The sequence below is a fragment of the Seriola dumerili genome, unplaced genomic scaffold (genome assembly GCF_002260705.1).
Source record: "Seriola dumerili isolate Sdu_G_001 unplaced genomic scaffold, Sdu_1.0 BDQW01000050.1, whole genome shotgun sequence".
NCBI lineage: Eukaryota > Metazoa > Chordata > Actinopteri > Carangiformes > Carangidae > Seriola > Seriola dumerili.
The window spans coordinates 1,735,420-1,748,446 of NW_019174305.1; the positions used below are offsets into that span (position 1 = coordinate 1,735,420).

The 13,027-nt window shown below is 40.9% G+C and overlaps 2 protein-coding genes across 3 annotated transcripts; both read left to right on the forward strand.

Moving 5' to 3' along the window:
- The first annotated feature begins 1,832 nt into the window (after positions 1–1,832).
- LOC111217951 (target of Myb protein 1-like) lies at positions 1,833–11,028 on the forward strand. 2 transcript variants are annotated; one of them, XM_022740008.1, is made up of 15 exons: positions 1,833–2,000; positions 4,205–4,289; positions 4,855–4,933; positions 5,126–5,275; positions 5,887–6,021; positions 6,109–6,258; positions 7,208–7,324; positions 7,765–7,898; positions 8,017–8,059; positions 8,142–8,277; positions 9,369–9,435; positions 9,926–10,001; positions 10,122–10,181; positions 10,281–10,320; positions 10,425–11,028. In XM_022740008.1, the coding sequence occupies exons 1-15, from the start codon at positions 1,928–1,930 to the stop codon at positions 10,568–10,570; spliced, it is 1,491 nt and encodes a 496-aa protein (XP_022595729.1). In that variant the 5' UTR covers positions 1,833–1,927; the 3' UTR covers positions 10,571–11,028. The 2 variants fall into 2 exon arrangements, with proteins under 2 accessions (XP_022595729.1, XP_022595730.1); XM_022740009.1 differs by having other exon boundaries at positions 8,145–8,277.
- Positions 11,029–11,485: 457 nt separating this feature from the next.
- LOC111217952 (noggin-1-like) lies at positions 11,486–12,990 on the forward strand. Its single transcript, XM_022740010.1, has one exon. The coding sequence runs from the start codon at positions 11,630–11,632 to the stop codon at positions 12,503–12,505; it is 876 nt and encodes a 291-aa protein (XP_022595731.1). The 5' UTR covers positions 11,486–11,629; the 3' UTR covers positions 12,506–12,990.
- Positions 12,991–13,027: the final 37 nt, after the last annotated feature.

The following is a 13,027-nucleotide window of genomic DNA, read 5'->3' on the forward strand; positions in this document are numbered from 1 at the left end:
AGTGACTGCTGTTCTTTTGTAATGCAGGCTACATTAAAGACACAAGGTGGTGCTGCTTTCTTAAAAGTGTCAAAACCAGAACATCACACAAGTCAGTTATTTATCTATGGTTTCAGATGTTGGTGTTGGAATTTCTGACAACTAACCACAGTTAACAGTTAGTAATCCCTAATTTGCATATTATTCATTTCAACCTCGTCTTCTGCATGTACAGGGGCTGTCATTTTCCCATTGGTCAAAAGTCCTCAGGCAGTGATCTTGGACAGACTGAGTCCCAAGGACGATTCACAGAGAGAGTCCGTCCTAAAGCTTGAAACGAGTGACTCAAAGTACTCATAGTAGTAGAGGGCATGCTCACATGTGCTGTGAACTTTCAAGATATTGGTTATGAGCTGCATCAGGTCCCACATCTTCTAATACTAAAGGAGGCTCTTTGCTCATGAAATGATTTTTGTTATTATTATCATTTTATTATTTAACAGCTCAGCAAACTATGGTAGCCCTATGTACAAGAACAACCAGGTCAGAATTTCTCTAACAACATATTTCTGCTCCTGCAACACAACACCGTCTTGTCTTATAGGCTGCTGCAAAGTTTATATTGGTGCTGCAACACACAATAGCTGTACTGTGTATGTACACAAAGACAAGACCTGCACATATTATCTGTCACAAGACATTAGGTTTCACATTATTCAAAGAAATATAATATGTAGAGGTCCTCCAGCAAGTTATGTCGTGTTTAAGGTTTCTTTGAAATATAAACTTTCAGGCTGAGGGAGTAGATCACTCTTTCATTTCCACTTTTGTAGACTTGGTCTCTTTGCTAGAAGCACTGGGCCACGCTTCCCTCACTGTCCCATATGAGACACTGTATGTCATAAACATACACTTACTTACATTTCTGCAAAGTATGTTCCTCTAAAGTCAGAGATGGGGGAAGGGAGAAATAAAAGATATAAGATATAAATACGCATACTTTACTTAGGCATTTCAATTTTTTGATACTTTAGATGGAAATTTTTTACTCCACTACAATGACTGTCACATGACAGTAATGGTTACTAGTTAGCCTACCTTTCCGATCAAGTTTTTATATGTAAAACTTGATCAGTTCTTAAAACATGGTTTATTTTAAGCTGCCCAATAGTAGCCTACCCCTTTTACAGTTGTTAAACTGTACTCTACTTCAACATTAAAATCCTGCTTACATGTACACACAAATGATTTTCAGCCCTTTTTGCATAAAGAGTACTTTAAATAGGCCTACATTTGGTTTATGGTAGTTTGAATGCAGGACCTTTACGCTAATGATTTTGTTTTTCATTGTGATATTTCTCCTATTGTTTAAGAAGGAGAACTCATCACTTCTTCCACCACTGCCAATATTATCAGTTACACATACATAATATCAAAACCCTGGAAGGGACCATAGACTGGATATAAAAGGGACAATTCTGCTCAATAGATAATTTGACTTTTTATCCATCATGTATGTGCTGATAATACTTTTTCTGTAAAGATTTCGAGTGCATGACATTTATTTTTGATGAGTATTTAGCATTTTAGCTAACTTTTGAAGACTTTAATATTTTGATATATGATATTTTTTTTTATTTTATTAAAATGTTATTCCTGAGGACACCTGAGGGTTTAATGTTGAATTGATGTTAGGATTGCAACTGAAAATAAAATTTCTCTATTTGCTTGTAAGCAACTTTTCAAAAGGTATTTCGACGTGATTAAACCAGCGGTTGTCTGCCTGTGTGTTGATGTCTGTTTCCTGGCTCTGTGAGTGTGTTTTCACGTGACCCCTCAGAGAGCCAGTGCGCCTCTGAAGCAGCGGTAGACACTGAAACCAAAAGGAAACAGCACAATAATTTGCTAAATCACTTTAACACAGAGTGGACGGCTGAAAATTTCGAGAATGTTTTCTCTCGGGGAGAAAATGGAGTTCCTCATTGGAAACCCCTTTTCAACGCCTGTCGGTCAGAGAATCGGTAAGTCGCAGTTGCTTTTGAAACTAGCTGTATGTGTGAGGAGTTGAGTTCCGTTGGATTAATTTGACATCAGTAGTTTAACTTACATTATCAATAACAGGTTTCACAATTTTACGACCACACTGCCAGGGGAGTAAAGGCACACAATAATGCTTTTAATCTCGTCATTCATACTCTAAAATGTTTAATAATAAGCTCCAAATTTAACAGAAACATGAGAAGAATTTTTTAGTGCTAGTGACGCGGCAGAGGCGGGACTCAGTTCCCACAGTCTTTCATGTGATTGGCCGCTCTGACTGAACTGACAACTCATTTAGCCAATTAGGGAGCCACTTGATGTTTCCTCTCACTTCCTCAATAGCTGATGTGTTTTGTCAAGCCACAGTTTCCCACTTTATAATTAAATGTTACTGGTCCCCTTCAACACGAACAGATCAGGTCACGCACGTTTTAAAGCAGAAGAATTTCCTCATAATAGAGGCGAGGTGCTTCCTTTTGTTTGACCACTGAAAAACCATAAAGCCTAGACATCCACAAGAGGTTTGAGGCCAGCTGCTTATGTCAGGAAAGATGTGTAATCAGGGCTGACATGAGTAGTGAGCAAAATGTAACACACCCATCTCAAGCCTTCCTTCCTCTTATCTCAACCACTCACTTTTTCACGCATAAATGTCAGAGAGGCTTCAGCTACTTCTGGGGGCAAAAGAGAACAGAAGCAGCTGACAGTCACATGAAGTGGAGGGAGCCAGGGAAGGAGGGAGAGGAGAGGAGAGGAGAGGGGAGGGGAGGGGACGGAGTGGATGGGATTGAGAAAGGCAGTGGTGAAGGTTGGGAGAAGTGTGGGGGGTGTTGGTGGAAAGGAATGAAGGAGATTTAGAGATTTATGAGGAGCCCGTGAGGGGTGGAGTGCAAAGAAAGCTGGCTTTGGTTGCTAAATAGTTTAGAAGAAAAGACATGTTTGAGGTGAAAACTCTATTATTTGAAGGATACCACTTACTTAAAATGAGAGATTTCAGTATTTGATAATGTCTGAGCTTTTCTGGCTGATTTAAAGTGGGCTGGGACTTGTTGGAAAAAGGTCCAGCAACCTCTGAAAATAGCTTTATAAATAAAGTTTTCTTGGCTCTAAAGGGAGCTTTCTCTGTCTGGAGAAAATGACCATGATGATGTCATCAAGGCTATCTTGGCTCGGGCTGGGAGACTTCATATCTTTTAACAGAAAAGCTGAAGGGGAAACTGAGGGACTGTGGGCAAGGCACTATTGTGTTGCATTATGGGAAACATTTTTGCATCATCTTGCTGCATTGATTTTTGACTACTTTTTTTAATGTGTCTCTAACAAGTCCCCGAACTTTACAGAATAATAGCATTACAGTGATTAAGACAAAGAGTTTTTATTAAAGCTGCACTAATCATCATTTTTATATGGATAATGGAACAAACAACTAACATCTCTCAGCTCACTGTTTGATTTTGTGGCCCACAACTGTAATTGCATCATGCTATTGTAAAAACTGACAGTCCGCTACCTGCCCAGTGGAAAATGGCAGACAGACAAAGTGGTGAACATCGTGAGTGTTAGCAGCTAAATAACCAGATGTTTCAGTCAGGAATTTGGTGGAGACCAAAAATAGAGCTAAAAGAAGAGTTATTATCAGAGTTACATTCATCCTGTGGTTAGAAACACAACTCAAAATGAATGTTAATTTGTGTGTCAGGTGTATAAATAAGCCACTGTTTAGCATTTCTACTTAAAAGGTGACAATACTGTTGTGTTCACAGCTGCTTTACGCTGCCACCAAGTGGCTTAAACAATAAGTTAAAACAGGTTTAACTTGGACTGTTACTTATTTTGTAACAAATATTTAAGCTTATGAAGGCTGACCCTGAAATTATCATGTGGTGAACTTCTTCCCTGTATGAATATATTGCAGCATTGGCAATATATCTTACTTATTGCCTAAATATTTTTGTCCTTTCGTGTGGTGTTTTAATTATGTGAATCATGACGCATATTTCTGTCTAAATTGACATATTTCTCCTTGAATTGTTTCATGATATACAAACTAAAAATAACTTGTATGACTTCCTACTATCACGCAGATATCTTGATATCGAAAGTTGGTTTTCTGGTTATTGTGACATGTGTCTGCTCCCATATCAGTATTACTGTAACTTCTCTTGCTTCTTTCTCTTGTTGACAGAGCAAGCAACCAGCGGCACTTTGCAGTCAGAGGATTGGGGGCTCAACATAGAGATATGTGACATCATCAATGAGACAGATGAGGGGTAGGGATGATCTTTTGCACTGCTCAGTTATTTCTGGTCTCTCCGATGGAGCAGAGCAGCCAGTAGAGACTGAAATTGTCCTTTTTCTTGACCTCTCATTGCAAGTCAGACTAAAGATTACTGGTGTAAGAGGACGATACAAGGCACACAGCATGATTTCATCAAGTGTCCCATCTGGTGCATATCGCAGAAATTAGTACAATGTACTGTATTTAGGTCTACATGTTTTATTTTTGTATCGCATTCTACTTTTTCTTCCTTTGTGGTTTGGTTGTTCCTTTTTGCATTGCTATACAAATGGTTTTCATTGAATGACCTACTTATGTTTGCGGCCAATTTCACAGTTGCTTTGCTGTTTGGTTTGTAATCCTATAAGGAATGACACTGCAAGTAGTAGTTAGATGTATACAGTAGTAGCTAGATGATTATTTATTTATTTTGCTGCGAGTGAGTCTATATTTAGCCAATTTAACACAGAGCACATGAGGGATGAGCAAAACAAAAACATGGACAAACAAGCTAACTTGTCGTCTGATGCAAAGTTGCTTGTCCCCTCTCCTGCCAGGCCCAGAGATGCAGTCAAAGCTATAAAGAAGAGGATCGTGGGAAACAGGAACGTCAGAGAGATCATGTTGGCCCTCACTGTGAGTTGAAGTTTTACTCATTCATTAATGGGATGACGATTGCAGGTTGTGAGAGATGGTTTCAGTGCATAGGTAAACCAATATTTGTATTGAGACCACGTTAAGATAAAACTTTATTTTGGTGCAGCTTGAATTATGTTTTTTTTTTTTTTATTTAATTTGTGCTTAGTTTTCATATTTTGGATCACACAGGTTCTTGAGGCTTGTGTGAAGAACTGTGGCCATCGCTTCCACGTTCTGGTGGCCTCGCAGGAGTTTGTTGAAGGGGTTTTGGTTCGTTCCATTCTGCCCAAATATAACCCACCCACTACCCTCCATGACAGGGTGCTCAGCCTTATACAGGTGTGTGGACGCTCCCACAGTGGACAGTAATGCAGAAATTGTCTGTAATACATTTGCAGCTAATGATTATTTCCATTACTAGTTAATATGCTGGTTATTTTCTTTGATAATCAATGAGTAAATTGTTGCATATCACTTTTTTGTCTTTGTTTCAGTAGTAGTCTGGACACAGTTTTATTTTTTGGAAGTTGTATTTTGCACTCTGTATGTTTGACATTGTATTCACGTGTATCATGAGAAAATTCAGGGGTGTGTTGAAATCCCACAGCCTTTAAAGTTTACTTAAGTTCAACTCTATTATGTCTACAGACATGTGCAAGAATGTTATCTTTAGTTTTCTTTGTCAATGGCTTCATGCATTACTATGCTACATGGTCAAAGCCAGTTGTGTGTAATCATAGACTTGCAGGAATTATAACATTAGATAGAGTCAGGGTTGTAAATGCTGTAGGATCATTTCTTTCTGTTCTCTCTCCACGTTGCTTCTCTTGTCTCCTTGTTCTTTTCACATGTAATCTTTGTTTTGGACTGTTCACTGTGTTATCTAATGGGGATATGAGAGTCAGTAATTCTCATTATATTTCATCACATGTTCTCTCTCCTGTCTCCAGTCGTGGGCTGATGCATTTCGTAGCTCTCCCTCCTTGGCAGGTGTGGTGTACGTATACGACGACCTGAGAAGGCGAGGTCTGGAATTCCCCATGACAGACCTGGACGCTCTGTCCCCAATCCACACTCCAAACAGGGTGAGACTGTCTACCAACTGAAAAGTTGGATCAAAACAGATGCACAGCTATCTGTCTATGTTGTAACCCTCTGCCTTCATCTGACAGAGTATCCCAGAAAATGGAGCTCCTGAGACGCCTGCTGTCGCTCCTCCCACACATCAGTCACAACCACAAGCTCCCTCAGCGGCCTCCACTCACACTCCTTCACCTCCAGTCCAGCCCAGTGAGGGACCAGTGTCACTCTCTGCAGAACAGGTATCACTGACTAATAACACCTGTCAGCCAAGAACTACATTAGAACTGGTGAAGAAAACTATGTCTGATTTTATATTAGCTTTTCCATAGTGATAATTGACTCAAGATCAATTTATTTTTCATGTTCACATTAAAGAACCTCTTTACTTTCAGTGTAAAAAAAACCCAAATGACATCCATTATTATTCATTGTTGCAAAGCAATAAAACATGAAAAAAGTCCATGGGGGCTTTAATAGTTTTTATAGACACAGATAAGCCCCTTTAGGCAGTGATATGTTGTGACAATACTCAGCATCTTTAAATCTGTAAACTCTTAAAAAGCCTCTGAAAGAGCATTTATATCACTAACACAGACAGTTTAACTGCATCTTAAATCAGGTCTAGTGGTGCAACTAATGATTACTTTCATTATCTGGAAGATTTCCACTTGATCTGACTACCCACTGATTATCTTCTCCTGTTATTTTCTGGATTAATAAATATCAGAAAATGGTGAAAAGTGTTAACCACAATTTATCAAAACCCAAAGTCCATGTTTGAATTTCTTATTTTGTCTGAACAACACAACAAAGACTATGAACACCAACAAAAATACAGATCTGAGGAGCTGAAAGCAGAGAATGTAGTAGGAAATAAAAGACTCAATACTATTAATCAATCATTAAAACTATTGCCTGTTAATTATCTGTTTATCAATTAATTGATATACACCTAATCTATGGAGCTTTAATGTGAGGAGTTAAACTGAAGTAAAATAGACCCTTGTCCTGACCTGACATGACTTTTACCGGCAAAGTACAGGTGTAATAGACTGTTTCTCTGCAGCTGTGGCTGGTATCTGATATTGGCCAATGATGCGTTCAAGTAACAGTCATGTATCACCGTAACCTCTGTAGTACAAATTAATACAAATGGACCTAACAGCTCTTGTGTTTTTTTGATTCCAGGAACAGAAGCTGCGAAGTGAGCTGGCGCTGGTGAAGGGAAACCTCACAGTGATGTCTGAAATGCTGAATGAGCTCGTACCTGGACAGAGCGTGCCGGATGATACAGAGCTGCTACAGGTGTGTGTGTGTGTGTGTGTGTGTGTGTGTGTGTGTGTGTGTGTGTGTGTGTGTGTGTGTGTGTGTGTGTGTGTGTGTGTCAGAGTTGTCTATAGCATTTACTGTGTCTCACAATCATAGTGTTGAAGGGATGTTTGTGGATGTTTTATTCTGACTTTTACCAACTTACCGACAGACTTTTACTCTTTCTCCCCTTGGTTTCTATTTTGCTCATGCTGCCTGCACTCAGTACAAGCTCAGGGTCCGTCGCATGTTGTTGTCAAAGAAGGCTGGAGAATTTAGGGAACCAGTGACTGATGTAAAAGTAGATGTAGCAGCATGAGGAAAACTGGATGCACCAAAAAAAAAAAAGTAAATGACATTTGATCATTAAATACCTTTCTTGGTATCAAAGATTAATGGCGATTTTCTTTTCTTTCTCTCCTTCTCTGCCCGAGCAGCAGCTGTACTCGGTGTGTAAGAGCATGCAGACTCGGGTGGTGGAGCTCATCCCTCAGCTGCTGGATGAAGGATTTGTTGAAGAGCTGCTCGTGATCAACGATGACCTCAACAACGCCTTCATTCGCTACGAGCGGTGTGCTGCAGTCTAGCTTTGCTGCTTTAAATTTTGTCAGTTAGAAAGTGTTTGTTTTAAGATTTGCAGTGCGGATCCTATCAAATTTCATGCTCATTGTGTTGTGCTTGTGTTTTAGGTTTGACAGACTTAACAAGTCACAAATTACAAACACTCAGCAGGTGAGAAAGATCTTCGTTGTTCTTTGTCATTGAAGCTGTTGGAGTGCACTCACGCAGCAGCTAAGTTGTGTCCTCCTCTCAGCAGACCTCTACCAACAGTCCAAGCCTCATCGACCTCAACCCTGAGCCCTCCGCTCTCGGCCAACCTGCTGTCATCACAACAACCAGTCAGCCAGCAGTCAGCACCTGGGCCAATCAAAGGCAGTCGGCCAACCACAGTGAGTAAACCCTGTATACCCTTTGTTTAATACGTGCACTCTTTTGCAACACCAAATCTATATGTATGATTTCTTAGAGCTGAAGTCCGGCTTTTCATAATTAGTTGTATTTCTGGTAGAAAACAGATGTTGTAGCTGGACATCACATGGGCAGGGAATGTTTAGCATCTGCAACAGCATGTGGCTGGTTCTGCTTTCACCTTGTGTGTTTGTGTGTTTGTGTGTTTGTGTGTTTGTTTGTGTGTGTGTGTGTGTGTGTGTGTGTGTGTGTGTCATTCAAGGGGGCAATTTAAACAGCACATAGAATAAAAAACAACATCAGTGCAAAAACAATAAACAATGGTGCAAACACAATAACCTGTAATATTATGATAATGAGAATAACATTATGGTGAAAATAAATAACTGCACATTTTGATAAAGAATTAGCCCTATGAGAAGATAATCTTGGTGCAATAAAAACAATGTATATACACAGTATAGGTGTATATTTAGCATATGAGGTATATGGGTGTGGATGAATAAATAGCAGCAAAGTCAATGTGAAAGTCACTGTATCAGTGTGTGTGTGTGTGTGTGCAACAGAGGTGTTCAGTGTATGACCCAAGTCTGATGTGAGGGGAAGGGGGGCTAGCAGGGTGAACAGAGGGACAGGGATGGTTGGGAGTTGAGGAGCTGAGCAGCATTGGGGACAAAGGTTCTCCTTCTTTTCTGTGTCCTACAGCCATCATGGCAAAATGTGGTGGAGACACCTAGTGTTGCAGGAAGTACCACTGAGGCGGTTTTGAGTACTCATAGGTCGGTACTTAAACATGTTGATCCCATGATAAGGTGGTCTCTTGTTAAAAATGCATGCAATGCATCATAACAAGCATCGCCATGGCTAGCATCACATCTTATGAAAAGCAAGTTTCAGGGAGGAAATCCAAAACTGCACCGTTGCACCATGTGATCAGTTTGCAAGGTGAAGGTTGTATGTGGAGAGAGGGGTAGAGGGGGGGTTTGATCAATGATGGAATGTCGTAACATTCCCTCTGGCTCATATATAACATGTCAGTTGTGACTTCATGAGTTAACCCTCTGCCTTGCAGAAGAAGAGGAGGAGTTTGACATGTTTGCCCAGACCAGAGGCAGCTCCCTGGCTGAGCAGAGGAAAAGGTGAGTGGTGCTAACTGGTGACAGAGAGACACACTTCATATCATGGTACGTGTTGTCAGTACATGTGTTGTGTTTGTGTGCAGCACTGAGCACAAGTGAAGCCTTGTGGCGAGCTGTAACTGATTTACCTTACACACATCTGTAACTTAATCTATAAATGTAAGGAAGAATTTGTCATTTTTGAATGGAGTTCTTAGTAGTACAATCTACTATATGTGACATCATGTAAGGAAGACAAAGCCTTTGCAATTTTATTATTCAAATTTGTTTTCAATTTTGACAATTTAGATTTTTTAACTGCATCACAATTGCAACCTTCCATGGTTTGAGTCCCACCTGTGGACGTGTTGCATGTTATCCCCATCCGTCTCCACATGTCCTGTGTTTTCCTTCACTGTGGCTGTCAAATAAAGACAAAAATGGCAATTAATCACATCATTACACATCATCACATCATTACAATACATCCCTGATGTGTGTGTGTGTCCAGTGTCAGATATGAGGACCCAGGAGCTGTGGAGGGCCTCGCCGGAGCTCTGGACACGAGGTTGCAGGTCACAGGAGGAGTGAGTGTACCACAATAACACACGTGGATTTGAACAGAACACTTCCTGTATAGTTCTGTTTATATAAATCGCTACAACACAGTGTCATCTTATCCGTCTCTTGATTACTTTACCTCTCAGATGCCACCAGCAAAAAACCCTGTGCAGAATGATATTGACAAATGGTTATCCTCTGATACGGTAAGACTGAAATAAAAACTGTGTTTTAGGAGGAAGAATATGTGATAAAAGTATGATATGATCTTGAGCCTTTGTGTTTTCTTGTGTTTGGAAATACAGGAAGAGCAGTCTTCAGTTTGTGAGGGAGTGTCCAGTGAAGGTATGTTGTGTAACTTGAGCAGCACACACACACACACACACACGCACATGCACATGCAGACAGATGCAGACACACAAACCTTTAACTGTAACCGTCTCGCTCAGAATTCGACAAGTTTCTGGAAGATCGGGCAAAGGCGGCGGACCACAGCAGCCAGGGGACTCGCAGCGGGCCGCCTTCCACATCCAGACCGCCGCCAAAGTCTACCCAGCAGCAGGACAGGTCACATGACCAGCTCTTTTCACTCTGAGTGGAGACGTAGAAGAGGAATGGGTGGATGATAAGGTTCAATACGCAGACCGTCACTTTGAAATGTACAGTACCTACAGTCAGGCATGCTGTGCCAAGTCAGGTTTTCTCTGAAAGAACACACACACACACACACACACACACACACACACACACACACACACACACACACACACAATAAAGCCTGACACTACAGAACTGCTGCCCAATCAACTTATTGCATAAATGCAGTATTTCTTAGTTCATTCTGCTGTTTGTATCTTTACGTGTAAGTATAAACAACTTTATGTGGAAGTATTTATGAAATGTATTATTATAATGTTGATGTAAACAAAAACAACAACTGTTTACAGTGAAGTATAATGTTTGAGAATATATTTGATATTACACCATCGTGTGCCTTTGACTGAGACAGCTGATTTTGTGTAGATGAGAATAAACGGGGCATCGTGTTGCAAACATGTCATCTGTCCTCTTTTTTTTTTTTTTTTTCTGCTGTGTCCATATCGGAGCTGCCATGAAGTGAGTTTACCCTGAGGCTTGTTTTCTAACTGATCTAAGTGCAGTCTTTGTGTAAGAGAGCTGTTGTTTCTCAAAATCTCGTGTCTGAGGTCGCTGACGCAGCTCCGCCAAATTGAGGTCAAATGATACTTTTTTCCTGTTTTGTGCTTGTTGTGAAATATGCAGAACTCCTTTTTCATTACTAGATGACTTTACATGAAATTAGCACACATATTAATCTGTTATAATTTAAGTAAGTAGGTAATCAACACATGCAGCTTTGTCCTGTATTTTTGCATGGGCGAGTTAGCTGAAACATCAGAGCCTTGAAAGAGAAGTGGGGGCTCAGGTGTGCTCTGGCCATGCTCCATAATATGACTGCTGTTTGAGTGATAAGGCACTACTTTCAGTATGTTATTGTTTAAGAGCTCAAGGATGTCTGGCGTTGGGTACACGGTGTCCCTGATGCAGCCAGAGGAGAAACTACAACTGAACGGGATGAAAAGGAAAACTAGAGGAACAATTTTTCACTCCTGTTTCACCATCCAGACCTAAGACCATGTTTAAACTGTCCAACTGTGTCTGTCTCTGCTGGATCTCTGTGTCCGTCTTTCTGTGTGGATGTGAAGCCTTTACTTCCAACATTTCAACTGAGAATCAGCTTCCAAAAGTGACTGTTGTTCAAGACGAGGAGGATACATTTCTCCAGCTGAGAGCCAGCCTACCGTCGTTCTCGCAGCCGATCCGTCCATACACTCTGCTGACACACACTGAAGATTATCACTACCTGCCCAAACCCAGACATCGCCGGCCTTCTCACCTTCTGCGTCTCCTGGGATCCTCTTTTGACCCATTCTGGATGTCCGTAGAGCAGCCACCCGAGGCCTCTGGGGGTCACCGTGATGCCCGATCTTTGTTGCATGGAGACACACTGCCTATCAAATTACCCACCAGCAAAGAGAAGTCAACGCTAAGTTTTTCTTCAGAGCTCAGAGAGGCTGCAGCAAACCATCACCTGACGCTGGAGAAGGAAGCTGCAGGTCTGGATTTCGGTTCTCTGCCCTCGGATGTCGCCAGTGCAGTTCGATCCTGGCTGGTGAGCTCTGCCACATGTGAATTATACTACCAATGGATGGATCTGGGCCCAGCTTTCTGGCCTCGTTGGCTGCGTCAGACTGATTGTGAAAGAGGAAACAGAGTGCAACGTTGCTCCTTTCCCAGCGGGATGGAGTGTGTGAGAGCTCAGACAACACACATAAATATTCTGGCTTGGCACTGCCAGGAAATCAGAGATGGAGGCAATGGATCCAGAAAGATTAAGGGTGAAGGGTATAAAGGCAGCACTGAAGCGAGGACAGGTGAAGCAATGAAAAGGTGTTTATGGAGGCAAGTGCCATATTCTGTGGTCACAGCATGTACATGTTCATGTAAATGAATGTTTTTATCACCAGAACCTCAGTTTTTCAGTCCTCATCTGCAGCTGGGTTTCTATACGCCTAATATCTATTTCATGTATACTTGATTGCAAGCAGGGAGTTAACAGTCCAACTACAGTCCTCTTTTTATGGAAGCAGCTGCAAAGTTAGGTGGACATGCAGTGATGATGTACTGTGTAGGATCCCTGTTCACTCTGTGTCTCTATTCTCAAATATTTAGACCTTTCTGTCACAAGCTTGGCTCTAACAGTCAAATAAACGTTTGATATCAGTAATGCTAATCTGTCATCCCTGCAGTAGTCCCATGTTTCTTGTGGGTTGTGCTACATTCATATCACGTGGGAAATTGATGTATGGGTTTTTTCAGTGTGTTTTTACTGCAGCGTTTTCAACTCTTTTTTCTATTTTTGCAATTTTGTTTCACGTGCAAGTTTAGGTTTTTACAGCAAACAAATTATTATGTTAACCCCAAATAAAAGATCAAAGAGAAATGTTTGACCTGTTGTGCCATTTCAAATTTA